Raw genomic sequence first — 13244 nt, 5'->3', positions numbered from 1 at the left:
ATGAGCATGCAAAAGTCAAGCTGAAGAGAGAGCAAAGAAACAGGCAAGAATCAGAGAGAGAGAGAGATGGCCGAGATGAAGGAGAGACAGGGGAGAAGGAGATAATAAGAGGACATGCTTTCTGCATAACCGGATTGTTTTGGCTAAGTTTCTGCAGGTAACATTTTCCCACCACACCCTTCGCTTCAGTGCTGCCAAGGTATTAAATGAACGTGTGTGTGTGTGTGTGTGTGTGTGTGTGTGTGTGTGTGTGTGTGTGTGTGTGTGTGTGTGTGTGTGTGTGTGTGTGTGTGTGTTCATGACAATCAATGTGGCTGCAGAGAAACAGCCCCGATTGGTATATCCCAACCAGAGCTATTATCTAAGAGAGGGCGTCAGGAGGAGTCAGACACTTGTTTAATCTACTGAGTGTAAATTCATCCCAGCAGATTATGGGATCAGGACGAGGCAGTATTGTTTGATTAGCCTCGATGGCTGAAGGCCAGAATGAAAAAATGATCGATCAAATGCGGTTTTTAAGCGGGGCTTGATGAGGATTTGAAAGTGATTGGCATGTGAAACTGTACCTCTATCTCTGTCCGTCCACGATTCAAAATGAAATACACCGATGAGCAATCTGTAAAGTATGTTGGCCATCTTCTCGCACTGCTGCGATGCTGGCAGGCTTATGTTGCGAGTACCACACCCAGCCTGAGGGCTTTGTGGGTGTCAATGCTCCACTTGCAGCTTTGGCAGCATGGCAGCAGACAGATAACGCTCTGACTAATGTCTGCAAACAAAAGAGCCAAAAGGCTGAGTGTGAGGAAGTGAACATATGTACAGGTTGTTCGTAATAGTCAGCTAGAACGTCAGAATAAAGGCAGGTGTCACTCCAAAGCTTGCCCACATTTTCTGCAGGCACAGAGGAGTGAGAACAGTGGCATGTTTGAGAGGCCGGTGTTGATTTATGTGAAAGAAAAATAGTTCTTTGAAAATGCCTCAAAACCCGAACAAAAGATCCCACAGTGAGCACTGTCTGCACCACCTGGGAGGCTGGATATGGACAGAATGTATGCGATGTCGCACCTCTATAAATCACTTATCGTTGACACCTTGTGTATGTGATGCCGGCCGTCCTTGCCTTGGCAAGATGCCAACACAGACTCCGCAATTTACTGCATACAATTTTGAAATCTCTTGAATAAGTGTGAGCTTTCGGGTGGATTTAGAGGCGTACACAGCCGCACTTTGTCTTGAAAAGGACTGAATATTAAAGAGGACATACGTTTGACGTGAGCTGGGCCAACAAGATTTCAGAGGCGTTGTATGTATGTGTTCTCATATCAGTAACTTTTCCCACAACACCAAGCAGAAAATGTTACAGTAATACATAAATCTGTATACCTTTATTTGACGCTTGCATATCTGATACATCCATTCTCTCTTTCCAACACTGAGGAATCAGAAGCTGAATTTCTGACTACAAACCAAGCTCTTTGCAAACAAGTGTCGATGTAACACCGATGAGGTTATGTAACTGTGACGGGGTGGAGAAGGTAAAAGCCTTCACATGTTAAGCTCTGAACTCATCCAGCCACTTTACAGCTCCTGTAAAACTGAGGTGACAGCACCATCTAGCAGGCTGAATGAGAACTGCAGGAGTCATTCATCTGACATAAGTCATTATGGTGGCCTGAGTGGCTGTAACATAGTGGAAAAGAACCTGGGCCAATGCCTTCAATACAGGAAAAGGTCTTTTTCACTGCACTCATTTAGACCCTGATGCAGCTAAATGGAATCCAGCCATAATTTCCTCATTTACACCTATTCTTTTTTACTGTGACATGTAAAAATACAAGGTTTGAACAATTTGAACGAGGGCTGGATATCGCCTTGATAGCGGTGCCTAAATAACTTTTTTTCCCAATAACTTATCTTGACGAGTATAAAATGTTTTCCCCTACAAAAATCAGTTTTATAAATAAATGGCATTAGTGTTACTTTTTGTACTGACACTGATCCTGTTACAAAGCTTTGCTGAATGAAGTCTTTCTTAATATTCAGTGCCAAAACTCACTTATTGACAGTTTGATACTCAAGTCTATGCGTTTTATTTGGATACCCAGTTATAATTGCGACTACATATCCAGTGAACTAGAGTACTGACAGTTAAAAGTTATCTCGCTGAGCATCGTTTCCTCTCTCATGCAGCCGACTATGAAGACTCTAAAGGCTTCATGATTCTACAAACACCGTGTGATTTTATTGGTACAGCATAAAGGCACAGATTTAACTCACTGAGCATACTTGACCAAAGGAGTGATGAGGCACAGCCAACCAGAGTACACAGACAGGAAAGATAAAAGAATAACAGTTCTGGTTCACCACACAGTGAATACGGTTATTTAAAACTGAACCAGTCGGCTCTAACTTTCATGATCAAGAAATATGACTGTCACCTTCCACATGGTTAAAGATAATCCTGCCACGAGAGACAGAGTCAAATAACATTTCCTATAAAAAAAAAAAAACATTGGTAGCCACACATACCAAAAACCAAAAACATTACATAGAACAGGGAAAAAAGCAAGTGTAAGCTGGATAATTCGCTAGTGTTATCAGGCAAAAATCTACCCCAGTGCACTGTGGGTGACCTTAGTGTGGTCTGTACCATACATCATTTGCATACATCCAAAAAGATACACCGAAACACCCATCATATGTGATGTAGAGTAACACTTCTAGCTGTGCTGGTGAAATACAAAAAAAGATAGTTCATCTTTACAAAAAACAAGTCTATTCACCTTGTTTTGGCTTATAAACAGTACCATTACAAGTGTAGTGTACACATCCTATACATCAGTGCTCCTCAGGTTAAGGCTTTATGAACCAAAGCACATTCTTATCTCAACTCGCGTGGAGGTAGAAATACTGCAGCAAGCTCACACAGTCTTAGTAAAGACAGCATTGCATCAATGAACAGTAAAGATTCTTTCATTCAGACTGCTGCTGACACCAAAGCGTGAACTGAAACTGGTTGTGAACCGACTTTGTTTCCAAAGACACGTGAGCCAAACTTAAACACCTCCTCGAGATTTGATCGAAGGATCTTTCCCTCCACACCCTGTACCACTGGAAACCTTTACACAGCAAACCCACCGAACACGATGGCTCTCTTTACACTTCGACACAGGTTCTCAAATATAAATACGGCTTTCACGTCTTTACATGTAGTGCATTACGTTCTGAGGAGAGGCGCGCTCATATGTTCATCCTTGTGATCCTTAGAGTTTTCTTTAAGTAACTGGAGACCATGATTCCACACGAAGCAGTGACAGAGGAGACACCATTGTGGGCTCGTTCAGTTCCTACCTTACAGAGATACTGCGAACTGTAGAAGAAAGTTATTGCGGCAGAGTTACATTAACACTGATTAAATGATCCGTTTGCCGACCTGTATTCAAACTCGTCTCACATCAGTCACACCTATGACTTAAATGGATGCGTTTGGAAAATTCCCTGGAAATTGTAACATTTGATGCATATTAGGGATGAATATCACATATCAAACTTAATTTAATCTAGCTGAGGACCTTCTCTTTTTTAATCGTGTTTCTTAGTTCATCACATTTCTAATTAGAAAGAAAAGCCTAATGAACTGTGATGAACCGAGCTTGATGTCCAGATGTGCATCATTTTCACAAGGTGAGACATTTCTGTGACTGAATAATTACATTGGATAACATCACGACACTTGGTGATAACTCCACCAAGAATGACACCAAGTTTTGGTCAAAATCTAGAAAAGTGAATTCCACTTTAGTGTTTAAGTCATGGGATGATGATGATGTTCAAACAAACACCAGGTGTGACTACAAGTGTGACTGTGGGTCTGTTAAAACAAGTGTGTGTTTAGAGTAGTGGAGTGGGCGTTTCTGTGTGTTTGAGCTGGAAATAGTGTTTATATTGTATGCATCAAAAAGTCCGTGGAGAGTCTCTGCATGCATACAGCGTGCTGCTAGTCGTTAACTAGTCGATAGACATGGTACTGCGCTCCGTGTTCACTGGTGGACACTTCAAACACAAAGGCGATGCACAGCAGAGTCTCCTGAGTTTCTCTGTTGGACACCACCTAACGAGAAAAAAAACATGGAGGTCAGGATTCAATAATAAATGATATGAATATAGACCAGTCCAGAGATATAGAGGTGCAGACACACAAACACACACCTGTAGGATGGTGAAGTTCTCCAGAACACTGTTCATCATGTATTTCTCTGGCAGGTGTTTGAGTTTGTGGATGAAGTTGATCATATATTCACACATGGGAGAACGATGGATGCGGAACACATACTTTCCTCCCTCCATATGTGCATATTCGGTCTGAATGAGGGGAATCCACATACGTACATCACAGTTAATCCACTTGTTTATATGGTGTGATATGTAATCCTATGTAAGAAGAGGGTTCATCTTCTCACCTCAACCTTCTCGACCACTTGTTTGCCAAAGGAGCAGACCTTTGTTGAGACACTGATGGTCATGTTTTCTGTGCCGCTGTACTGGCTGCTCACTCCGTAGAACACGCCAGAACCCTCCTCAATGTCACTGCTCAGGTCCGCCTGAAACAAGCACAACAAGATGGACAGTGAGCGAGTGTGCAAAGAGAGTAAAGCAGAAGAACTTATGGGTGTATTCCAGCACATATCTGGGGATCACTCTTACTACTGTGGCTCCTCAGCAAACATGTACAAAAAAAAGTTAAGGTGCATTTCTTTTCTCCTTTTTTGTATACCTAAATATGCAGTTAAAGATTCACTGTTTTTCTCTGTCCCTGTTTAGTTTGTTTCGTGCGAGCATGAGGACACGCATGCACGCACTTGCAGGTGATGTGGTACACTATTCCACTGATCAGCAGGTGGAGGTAACGCGCCAAAATATGCAGCAATGAGCTAACAAATGCAGGGAAGAAGAGGAAGGCCGCAGGGCTAGTAAACATGAATGTAAACGCTTGATTTAAATAATTAAAAAACTGGCTTTCCAAATGTTTTATCAGGAAGGAAATACATTTGACATATTCGTTAGACCTCAAAGATACAAACATTGTGTTTTGGTGAACGACACTAAAACGCGAATGTGACTTGTTTGTTTACAAGAAAACCCCTGAGAGCAACTTTAAATAAAATACTGTTTAACATGCAGCTACCAATGAAGAAGTCCTTTCCTGTGTGAACCCCTGCTCGAGCATAACTTTAGCTTTGCTTCCCCCATGTGGTGGAGCAGGTTATAACCTCAGGCTGCAAGCAGAGCAACAGTACGTAATGTACAACAGCAACGTACATTAAATGTGATGCACTGATTGTAAAAAAAAAAGCAGCGATTCATCAAATTCACTGACACGTTTTTTTGCAGCATGCCTCTCAGATTTCCAGATTATTAAAAAATGTAATCCGTGGGAACCCTGGTTTTGTGTACTGACCCAGAACTTGACGAGGAAGAACGCGTTGTGCGGCCCTTTTTCATACAGCTCCTTCAGGCCTCCTTTCTTCTCAGAGAACTTGTCATAAATCTGCCTCACATCTATGGACTCCAGCACGGGGTCACTGTAGCCCGGGTTTGATGGGCCAATGTGTACAAAAAGGTGTTTATACTGCAGGAGGAAGGGAGAAGTGATAAGAAAGAGAGGCAAACTTCATATTGTTATACTGCATAAATGTCTGGACGTCTGTACCGTCTCTCTGTCTCTCTGGGTCTCCAGAAAAGCAGAGAACTCCAACAGCCGTAGTTTTGCAGAGGCGATGGTTCTGTCTTGCCATACAGGAGCTGCTATGGCTGCAGGGCGTGGGGGAGGCAGGGGCTCATAACCTGACACACATTTAAAGCAGCAAAACACGATTAACACAACAATTACTGATGTGAATTACTCAAATCGGCGAGTTTGTGTTCACGCTTACTGATAGGTGCAGGGACAGGGGCTGGCAGTGTCGTGTATGGTGGCTGTGCAAAGGGCTTGATGCTGTAAGAAGGAGTAGGCGCACAAAAATGAGCAACTGTACCAGCTTCAGCAGTTTTAAACAAACTAATAGCCTGTGATACTCACTCCTGAGAATGTCCAGGCTGTCCTGGCAGAGGGCCGGGCCAAAACTAAACAAAGGGAAACAGCGCAGATAGTATTACTCAGACTTTTACCCAGAAGGTAGAAAAGAACAGATGTGTGTACATGTCTGTGTGTTTGTCTCACTCTGACTGGTGGAGGGAACGGAGTCTGGGGTTTCATTACACTAGCAGACACGATCTGAGCGGATGAGAGGTTGGCTACTGTCTGCAGTGCCTTGTCTTTGGATACCTGGTCCTGAATGAGAAAGACACAGCAATACACAGTGATAATGCTCCATCTTGAAAACTGCAGAAAAATTGAAGAGTCAGCCAACCTCCACGGCCAGTTTAGACAGCGAGCCAGCCAACATATTATGCTGTACTTTAGCACGATGCAGTAACTATGAGGGAAGACAGAACAGAGTGCAAAGCAAATGTAGGGGGATGCCAAAGCAGGAAGCGCACCAAGCTAGCAGGCCGGGGGAGCTAACTGGAGCCATCACCAGTGTTTAACTAAAGCCACTAAAACAAAAGAGTAATGAGCAGCCTTTCTGAGTCTGGCAGGAGAACTGCATTGTGGACTAGCAAGTAATGTGATGCCAACCACAAAGCAAAGCCTGAAGCAGAAAACTGTAGTTGTACAACCAAAACTTACCAAGTTCATGGCCTATGGCAAAGGAGACACATTATTAATTAACTTCAGTACATTCAAAATAACAGCAGGTCACAGATTCACTGTTAGGCAAAGAGGAAAAACACATTGCTCACGACACTGAAGTGACTACACCAAACCTACCTAGACAAACAGACACGCTAAGCTCAAAAACATCAATCTACACTGACAGGACAAGCTATATCCTATTTACCTGTCTTAAAGCTGAGTACTGACATTTACACCAGGAAGGAGAAAGTTTCACTCCTCAAACATGTATTAGAAAGCATCACGTGAAATGCCTTTTGTGCAAAACTGTCACAAAAAACCTTTATCACAGGACACGGTAAAACCACAAGAAAACGGCTTAAACAGAAAAGACATAAAGGAGAAAACGTGGAGATCAGATCAGAAGTGATTTCAAAAGAGAAACTCGTCATATGAGCACATTAAACGTTTCCTCCGTGTCTGTGTGTATGTAAGCGTTCATGTAAATTACTACAGCCATGCACATGCTGAGGTCGACCAAGATGGCCACCGAGTCTCATGCAGTCATCTGTCCAAAGCCATAAGCCTCTTGAGCTAAATAATCTGATCAACATGACTGCCATGCATTATTACAAAAACCTCTTTCCCACGTGTTATGACACATTCAAGACATCTGCTAAGCAACATCAAATACAGACAAAGAGCAAATGAGTGAGACCTTTAAAGCATAGAAGTAAACAAATCTATTTTTTTGCAGAGCCTGAGCCTGCTATCCCACGTTCCCACAGTCATTAATACTATCTCAGTGCCCTAATCATGGTATTACAAACGCATATATAATTTGCCTTAGATGCCAATATAGGTACATATTTGGCTCTGGTGTCACCACGGCACTGAATGGATATTTCATGCTTTATCACAGAATGAGTTCTTGCAGGCTCCACATAGTCCCTGCAGCCACTACGGCAGAATCAGTACAGTAAGACTCCAACAGAGAAGGATAAATCTGCCATATGCTCTGACAAAGACATCTATGGTGATTCAAAGGGTTAAGTTCAGGCCACATGCAGAGCGAAGCAGCTAGCGTGGTTAAATCAATGGCAATGTGTACCTTGAGCTTAGACTGAATCTCACGAGACTTTCTCTTCGCCAAAACTTGCAGGTGACTAGAGACCTGATGAAAGACAGGATGAAGGAGAGAGGACAGGAGGAAAAGGGAACGGGAAAGGAAAAGAAGAGGGGATGTGACTAAAGATGGAAGGGAGAGTTGATTCAGTGGCCACCCACCTTGATGCTCGTCTGGTATTCCCGTACCCTCTTACGTGCCAGAACCTGAATGTGACTAGATACCTATGGGGGCGAAGTTACCCCCATGACAAAAACAGACATTCATAGGATCATTTAGCAGTTTTAAAGAGCTACAGGATAAAACTGCAGCAAAACAAAATCATAACAGGAGGTGGGTAAGCTGCATCCCATATTACACGACACAATGAAATCTTCAATAATGTCCTTGCTTACCTGTTTGCGTGTGCGCGTTTTCCCTGTTCGTAACTTGATATAGCGAGCTATCAGCTCGTTTCGACCTACAATTGAGAAAGCAGTAGATAAAAATCAGACGTGTGTACTTAAACCAAGTCCTCGGGAATGGAGCTGGGCTGTGAAGTGATTTGGGGGTAGTGGCACTGTAACTTTGAATTCATCATGTGACACACAAACAAGCACAAAAAGCATTTTCAAAGCATTCAATTATTTTCTCCCAGTTATGAGTAGCCAACAGGAAGTAAGCCAGCTATAAGTCTGCATAGGCTTTTCTGGCAATAACCACCTAAAGTACTGAGGCATGTAGAGTCCTGTAATTTTTCACGATGATCTAAAAGTGGACAGAATCACACGTGTTCAAAAATGGAATTGTGCAATTTTACGAGATTCAGCTGTAACCATTCTATGGTTCTATGGTACGTTCATAATCCTCATTTGGTCAGTGAAATGTGTGCTGTAGTGCTGTAATACATTGACATTAAACCAAAATAATCGGCACTAGATCTGTCTACTGCAACACAGTAAACCACAGTCTCTAATTTGGTCTGCATCATTTGCTAATCTTCTTGATTACAATCATAACACACCTGGCAAGACCATGAGTGCTTCATGTTTTTCAGCCCAGAAGTCACAGCGACACTGAGGATTTCAGCTGCTCAAATTTAGGCCTGTGTTTAAGTTCAGCTAAATTCACAGATCAAGCTTTGGTTTGAAGCAAAAGAAGATGTACACAGATACTTTTTACATTCTCAGAATGCATCTGAAGTGAAGGCAGCATAATATAAAAGTTTAATGTGACTGCGCTTTTAGTTTCTGTGACGATGGTGAACACACACACACACACACACACACACACACACACACACACACACACACACACACACACACACACACACACACACACACACACACACACACACACACACACACACACACACACACACACACACACACACACACACACACACACACACACACACACACACACACACACACACACACACACGGACTGTCAAGATCTCACTTTCTGTGGCTGACAGCATGTGTTAATTTAGCCTTGCTTGGTGCCAGAGCTCCTAAGTAGATGGACAAGAGGTTGGAAAAGAAGGAAAAAGAGAGCAGAGGTCATCAGGTAGGTAATTTCCAAAATGTGGTCAGCACAGACTGCCTGGTCAGCTCTTTCTTTCTCTGCCTCCTCCAGCTCCAAACCACACCTGATGATCTGCTTGTCTCTAATCCCACATGGTGAGCAATTCACTATTCACTCTGCTACAGATGTCAAAATCAGAGAGAGGCTAAAGATAAAGGCGACCCAATGAAGCCTTACAAACGGATTCCACAGCTGTAATCATTTAATCACATACACACATGCACCAACATCATCACCGTTCTTGTTTCTGGGAAGTGGTGCGATGCTGTAGGGACTTAGGTCACATCAGGCTGAGTCACATCAGCTCGGTGGAGTTACCAGAATTCCCCAAAATCAACAGAAGGGGCTGACTCAGACTCAGCAGTCTGCTCCAATTCCCAAAACAGGACACATGCACTTTCCTCCAGCCCACCACTACTCCACACAAAGCCAAATGCTTTTTCAGCAGAAGTCAACTCATATACCATTTGTTGTAATGTGTGTGATTTACATCTTGGTACAAGGACAAAGGGAAGACAAGTTAGGGAACATGGCATTACATTGCATCGTGAGGTTTCTATGCAAGTAACCATGCTTGCTCAAAAATCATGCAGATTCATGCGTATGTTTCTCTCAGTTTCTGCCTCATAAATCAAGAGTTCACCCATTTGCTTCCAAGCTGAAATTAGAGTTGATCGAAAAGAGAGATTAAGTGGGCCAGTGAGACAACAAAACTAAAAAAACTCAACTTTAACTTTATTTGGTCATTATTTCAATGGGCTTACATAATTGAGAATAGCAGAAAAGAACCAATATTTTATCTACCAGAGCAAAGCCATCTGCAGGGCATCTTGCAGATATAAAGCATATTTCACGCAGGACCAGTGGAGTCTGACCTCCTCACAAAAGGCCGTGAAGAGTTGTGTATTTGTATCTGACAATCTGAATGAGACTGCCTATGACTCAACTAGCCTCAAAGAAATTCCACCACATCCCTAAAATATTTGGTTTCAGTAAGCCTTAGATTTTTACCCCCATCGCAAACTTCAGAATCAGAGCTATTTATCAAACCTATATGGACTTAAAATGCTCTTTAATTCAAGAAGAGTTCCAGTAGAAAAGATCCTAGATGGCGGCAGAACAGATACAGAGGTGAAAACATAACTTCGTCTCCCACCTATGTGTATGGGGGACAACAACTGATAAATCCCTTATAATATAATGCAATCAAATGTGAAACCACCTTAAAGTGTTGAGTCAAAAATGGCTGTTACGGTCTCTACAAACTAGTACCTAGTACTAGTACTAACATGATACTAAAATATCATCATTCAGACAAGTAGCCTGTGTTTTATCTGTGTCACCCTGTGAGCGTTAGAGTAAGTGATCAGTCTACTGATCTTCCTTATTTGGGAAAACATGTTTGACACCATAATCCAGGGTGACATCATGGTAGTAACATATGACTGAGAGCAAAGACGGCACAGAGAGAGGAGCTTAATTACGACTGGCCTAGTTTAGCTGGAGGTAAATACTCCTGATTTGGCATAATATGAAATTCTATCAGTTTAAATGTAATCCTTTCCTGGTTTGAACAGCTGTGCTACATGATCCAGTTTTCTGAAATGACTGATTCAGTTAAATAAAATGAGCACTAAAATGACTCTAAATGCTTGGCTGTGATATCCACACGAGCCACTTTCCGACATAAACTGAATCCATAAAGGCTCTGCCAAGTTTACCCACATGTTTGAAGAGGATTTCAATTCAATAATCTGTAAAAAGACACACTGGCAGTCTGCCAATTTAGAACCAAGGAACATGTCTGTAACGTCTTCTGTACTGCAGTGTGTGTGAATAAAAGCAGTCACACTAGTTGTGGGTACACAAAAGAGCAAAAAGTACATTTAGACTGCATGGCAATTCAGATTTTTTTAAGTTTCTTACAGTTTTGTAGTAAAAGGCAGTGACTCAAAGGTTTGGTGGTGGTTTCTTACAGGCTGGTTTGAAAATGAGACATCAGTGGGTTAATGTGAGCATGGGTATTACGTTCAAAGCGTCTGTGTAACTTTCCCAGTGTGTGTGTGAATGTGTACCAGTGGGACTATCCTTGTTTACTGAGAAGGAAGTGGAGGTGGTCAACACAGTAAGCCCACACTTCCACAAAAGGAGAAAAGGCCACAATGTTGAAACTAACTTTCCCTTTCTGTCGCATGGAATCACATATCCAGTTTCCCCTTGCAACACACACTCACACATGCACAAGTGTATGACACAGGCCGCCGCAGACGGGAATGCAAACCCTCGGCCAAAAAAAGAGGCAATGTTGGGTGCTAGCCAAGGCCTTCAGTAAGGTAGACAGAAATGGTCAAAGTACATCAAAGCTCTACTCGATGGCAGCATCCTGAACAGATCCGAATCTAAACAAACACTACAACACTAGTTATAAATTCAATATGATAGAAAGATATAGATATTATAGATTTACAGATAAATAAATGAGTAATGGTAGCAACTACCACAGCAGTTAGCTACAAACAGTTTGGATGATGCTCTGACCATTTCAGATTGAATTTATGAACGCAGCCACAGCTGGCTAATGGTTACTTTGAATCATTAAAGCTGCAGTAGGCAACAGCTGAACATACACAATGCAAAACCTTCCACCTCTCTGTCTCTGCTACCTCATATCACTCCGCTAAGGCACTCCCCCCAAACCCACCAACCACAGGTTTGCACGGCTGCAGAAGGAGGCGGATGCCCTGCAAAACCTCTCGACTCTCAACCCTCGCCGAGACCTCCATCCATCTCGTCGTTTTCTTAAAGAACAACTGTGTGCATTTGTCTGCCTGTGTGCAATGTACTGTTCTCTAGATATTTGGAAAGACTGCTCATTCTATAAAGTTAAAGCTGAGCGTGCACAGATGGAACATGGGACTTTTTTTCTGTTGTCATTTTGGCCTTCGTACTTATTAGTTATGTTTGCTAATTGGTATCACTGTACAGCTTTTAGACATGGACTTTACATGCTGTAGATTACATTTCAAGTCGAATTCCCTAATGACACTGCTGCAATAGTTGACATACAGTAAATTATACTGGATGACAATCATTATATTTGGACAGAAATTTGCAGTTCCTCACCATACATCTTCCCCTCGTCTGAAAGTATGATCTTCCTTCTGCCACAGGGAGGGTAGATGGCCAGAGCTTCCTGAAAGCTCTGCTCAATGTCTGGACTCCACACGCCCTCAGGGTCACCGTCCAAAGCACGGTCCGCCCCATCTGCCAGTCCTTCTCCATCGCCACCCTCCTCCTGCGCCCCATCAGGGCTGCCACGGCAACTCCACTCCGACGCAATGATGACGGCTCCAACCACAACACACCTAGAGCACATAGGACAAGACAAGAATTCAGTGTGCTGAGCCCCACCGTATTTGTTACTGTTGCTGTACCTGTCAAACTTTGCATTTTCACTTAGCGTGCAGTTTACAGTGGTAACAGTAACATGTTTAATTAACAGTCATTTTGAAAACAGAGGTAGACAAAAGCAGTCTTCTTACTTAATTGATGGAGATTTTATTTGCCTCACAAAGCTAATGTTAGTTTGCATGCTCCTCATAATGTTATGATAGAAAAGGGGGGGGGGGGGGTTGTCTAACCATTGTCTTTGGCTAATGTAAGACTATCTTGGTTAACATTTCTGGAATGTAAACTTGACTAAACCAATTGCAATCAGGACTCAGCTACTAGTGTTAACCTAGAGTCCAGAGACTCTAGAGATGGGACAGTATGCAACAACAGATCATGTACTGGACATTTGTCACATTTAAGAATTCCTTCAATTGGCTACTACTA

At 42.5% G+C, this 13244-nt stretch overlaps 1 protein-coding gene across 1 annotated transcript; it reads right to left on the bottom strand.

Moving 5' to 3' along the window:
* Nucleotides 1–2218: 2218 nt before the first annotated feature.
* On the bottom strand, nucleotides 2219–12648 carry tead3a (TEA domain family member 3 a). Its single transcript, XM_070968124.1, has 12 exons — nucleotides 12531–12648; nucleotides 8237–8301; nucleotides 8003–8065; nucleotides 6731–6742; nucleotides 6221–6331; nucleotides 6080–6123; nucleotides 5934–5995; nucleotides 5711–5844; nucleotides 5459–5629; nucleotides 4461–4601; nucleotides 4210–4362; nucleotides 2219–4111 (listed from the first exon to the last, which is right to left on the bottom strand). The coding sequence occupies exons 1-12, from the start codon at nucleotides 12535–12537 to the stop codon at nucleotides 3998–4000; spliced, it is 1077 nt and encodes a 358-aa protein (XP_070824225.1). The 5' UTR covers nucleotides 12538–12648; the 3' UTR covers nucleotides 2219–3997.
* Nucleotides 12649–13244: the final 596 nt, after the last annotated feature.

Source organism: Chaetodon trifascialis, chromosome 8 (assembly GCF_039877785.1).
Source record: "Chaetodon trifascialis isolate fChaTrf1 chromosome 8, fChaTrf1.hap1, whole genome shotgun sequence".
Lineage (NCBI taxonomy): Eukaryota > Metazoa > Chordata > Actinopteri > Chaetodontiformes > Chaetodontidae > Chaetodon > Chaetodon trifascialis.
The sequence above is the reverse complement of the archived record's forward strand: the minus strand, read 5'-3'. Positions and strand labels throughout refer to the sequence as shown.

What these genes read in the sequence shown, in the direction of transcription:
- tead3a (XM_070968124.1), bottom strand. An exon ending in AAGTGGTCGAGAAGGTTGAG is followed by an intron (nt 4,363 to 4,460) that starts GTGAGAAGATGA and finishes CCCCTCATTCAG; the next exon opens with ACCGAATATGCACATATGGA. An exon ending in AGAACTTCACCATCCTACAG is followed by an intron (nt 4,112 to 4,209) that starts GTGTGTGTTTGT and finishes TTTTCTCGTTAG; the next exon opens with GTGGTGTCCAACAGAGAAAC.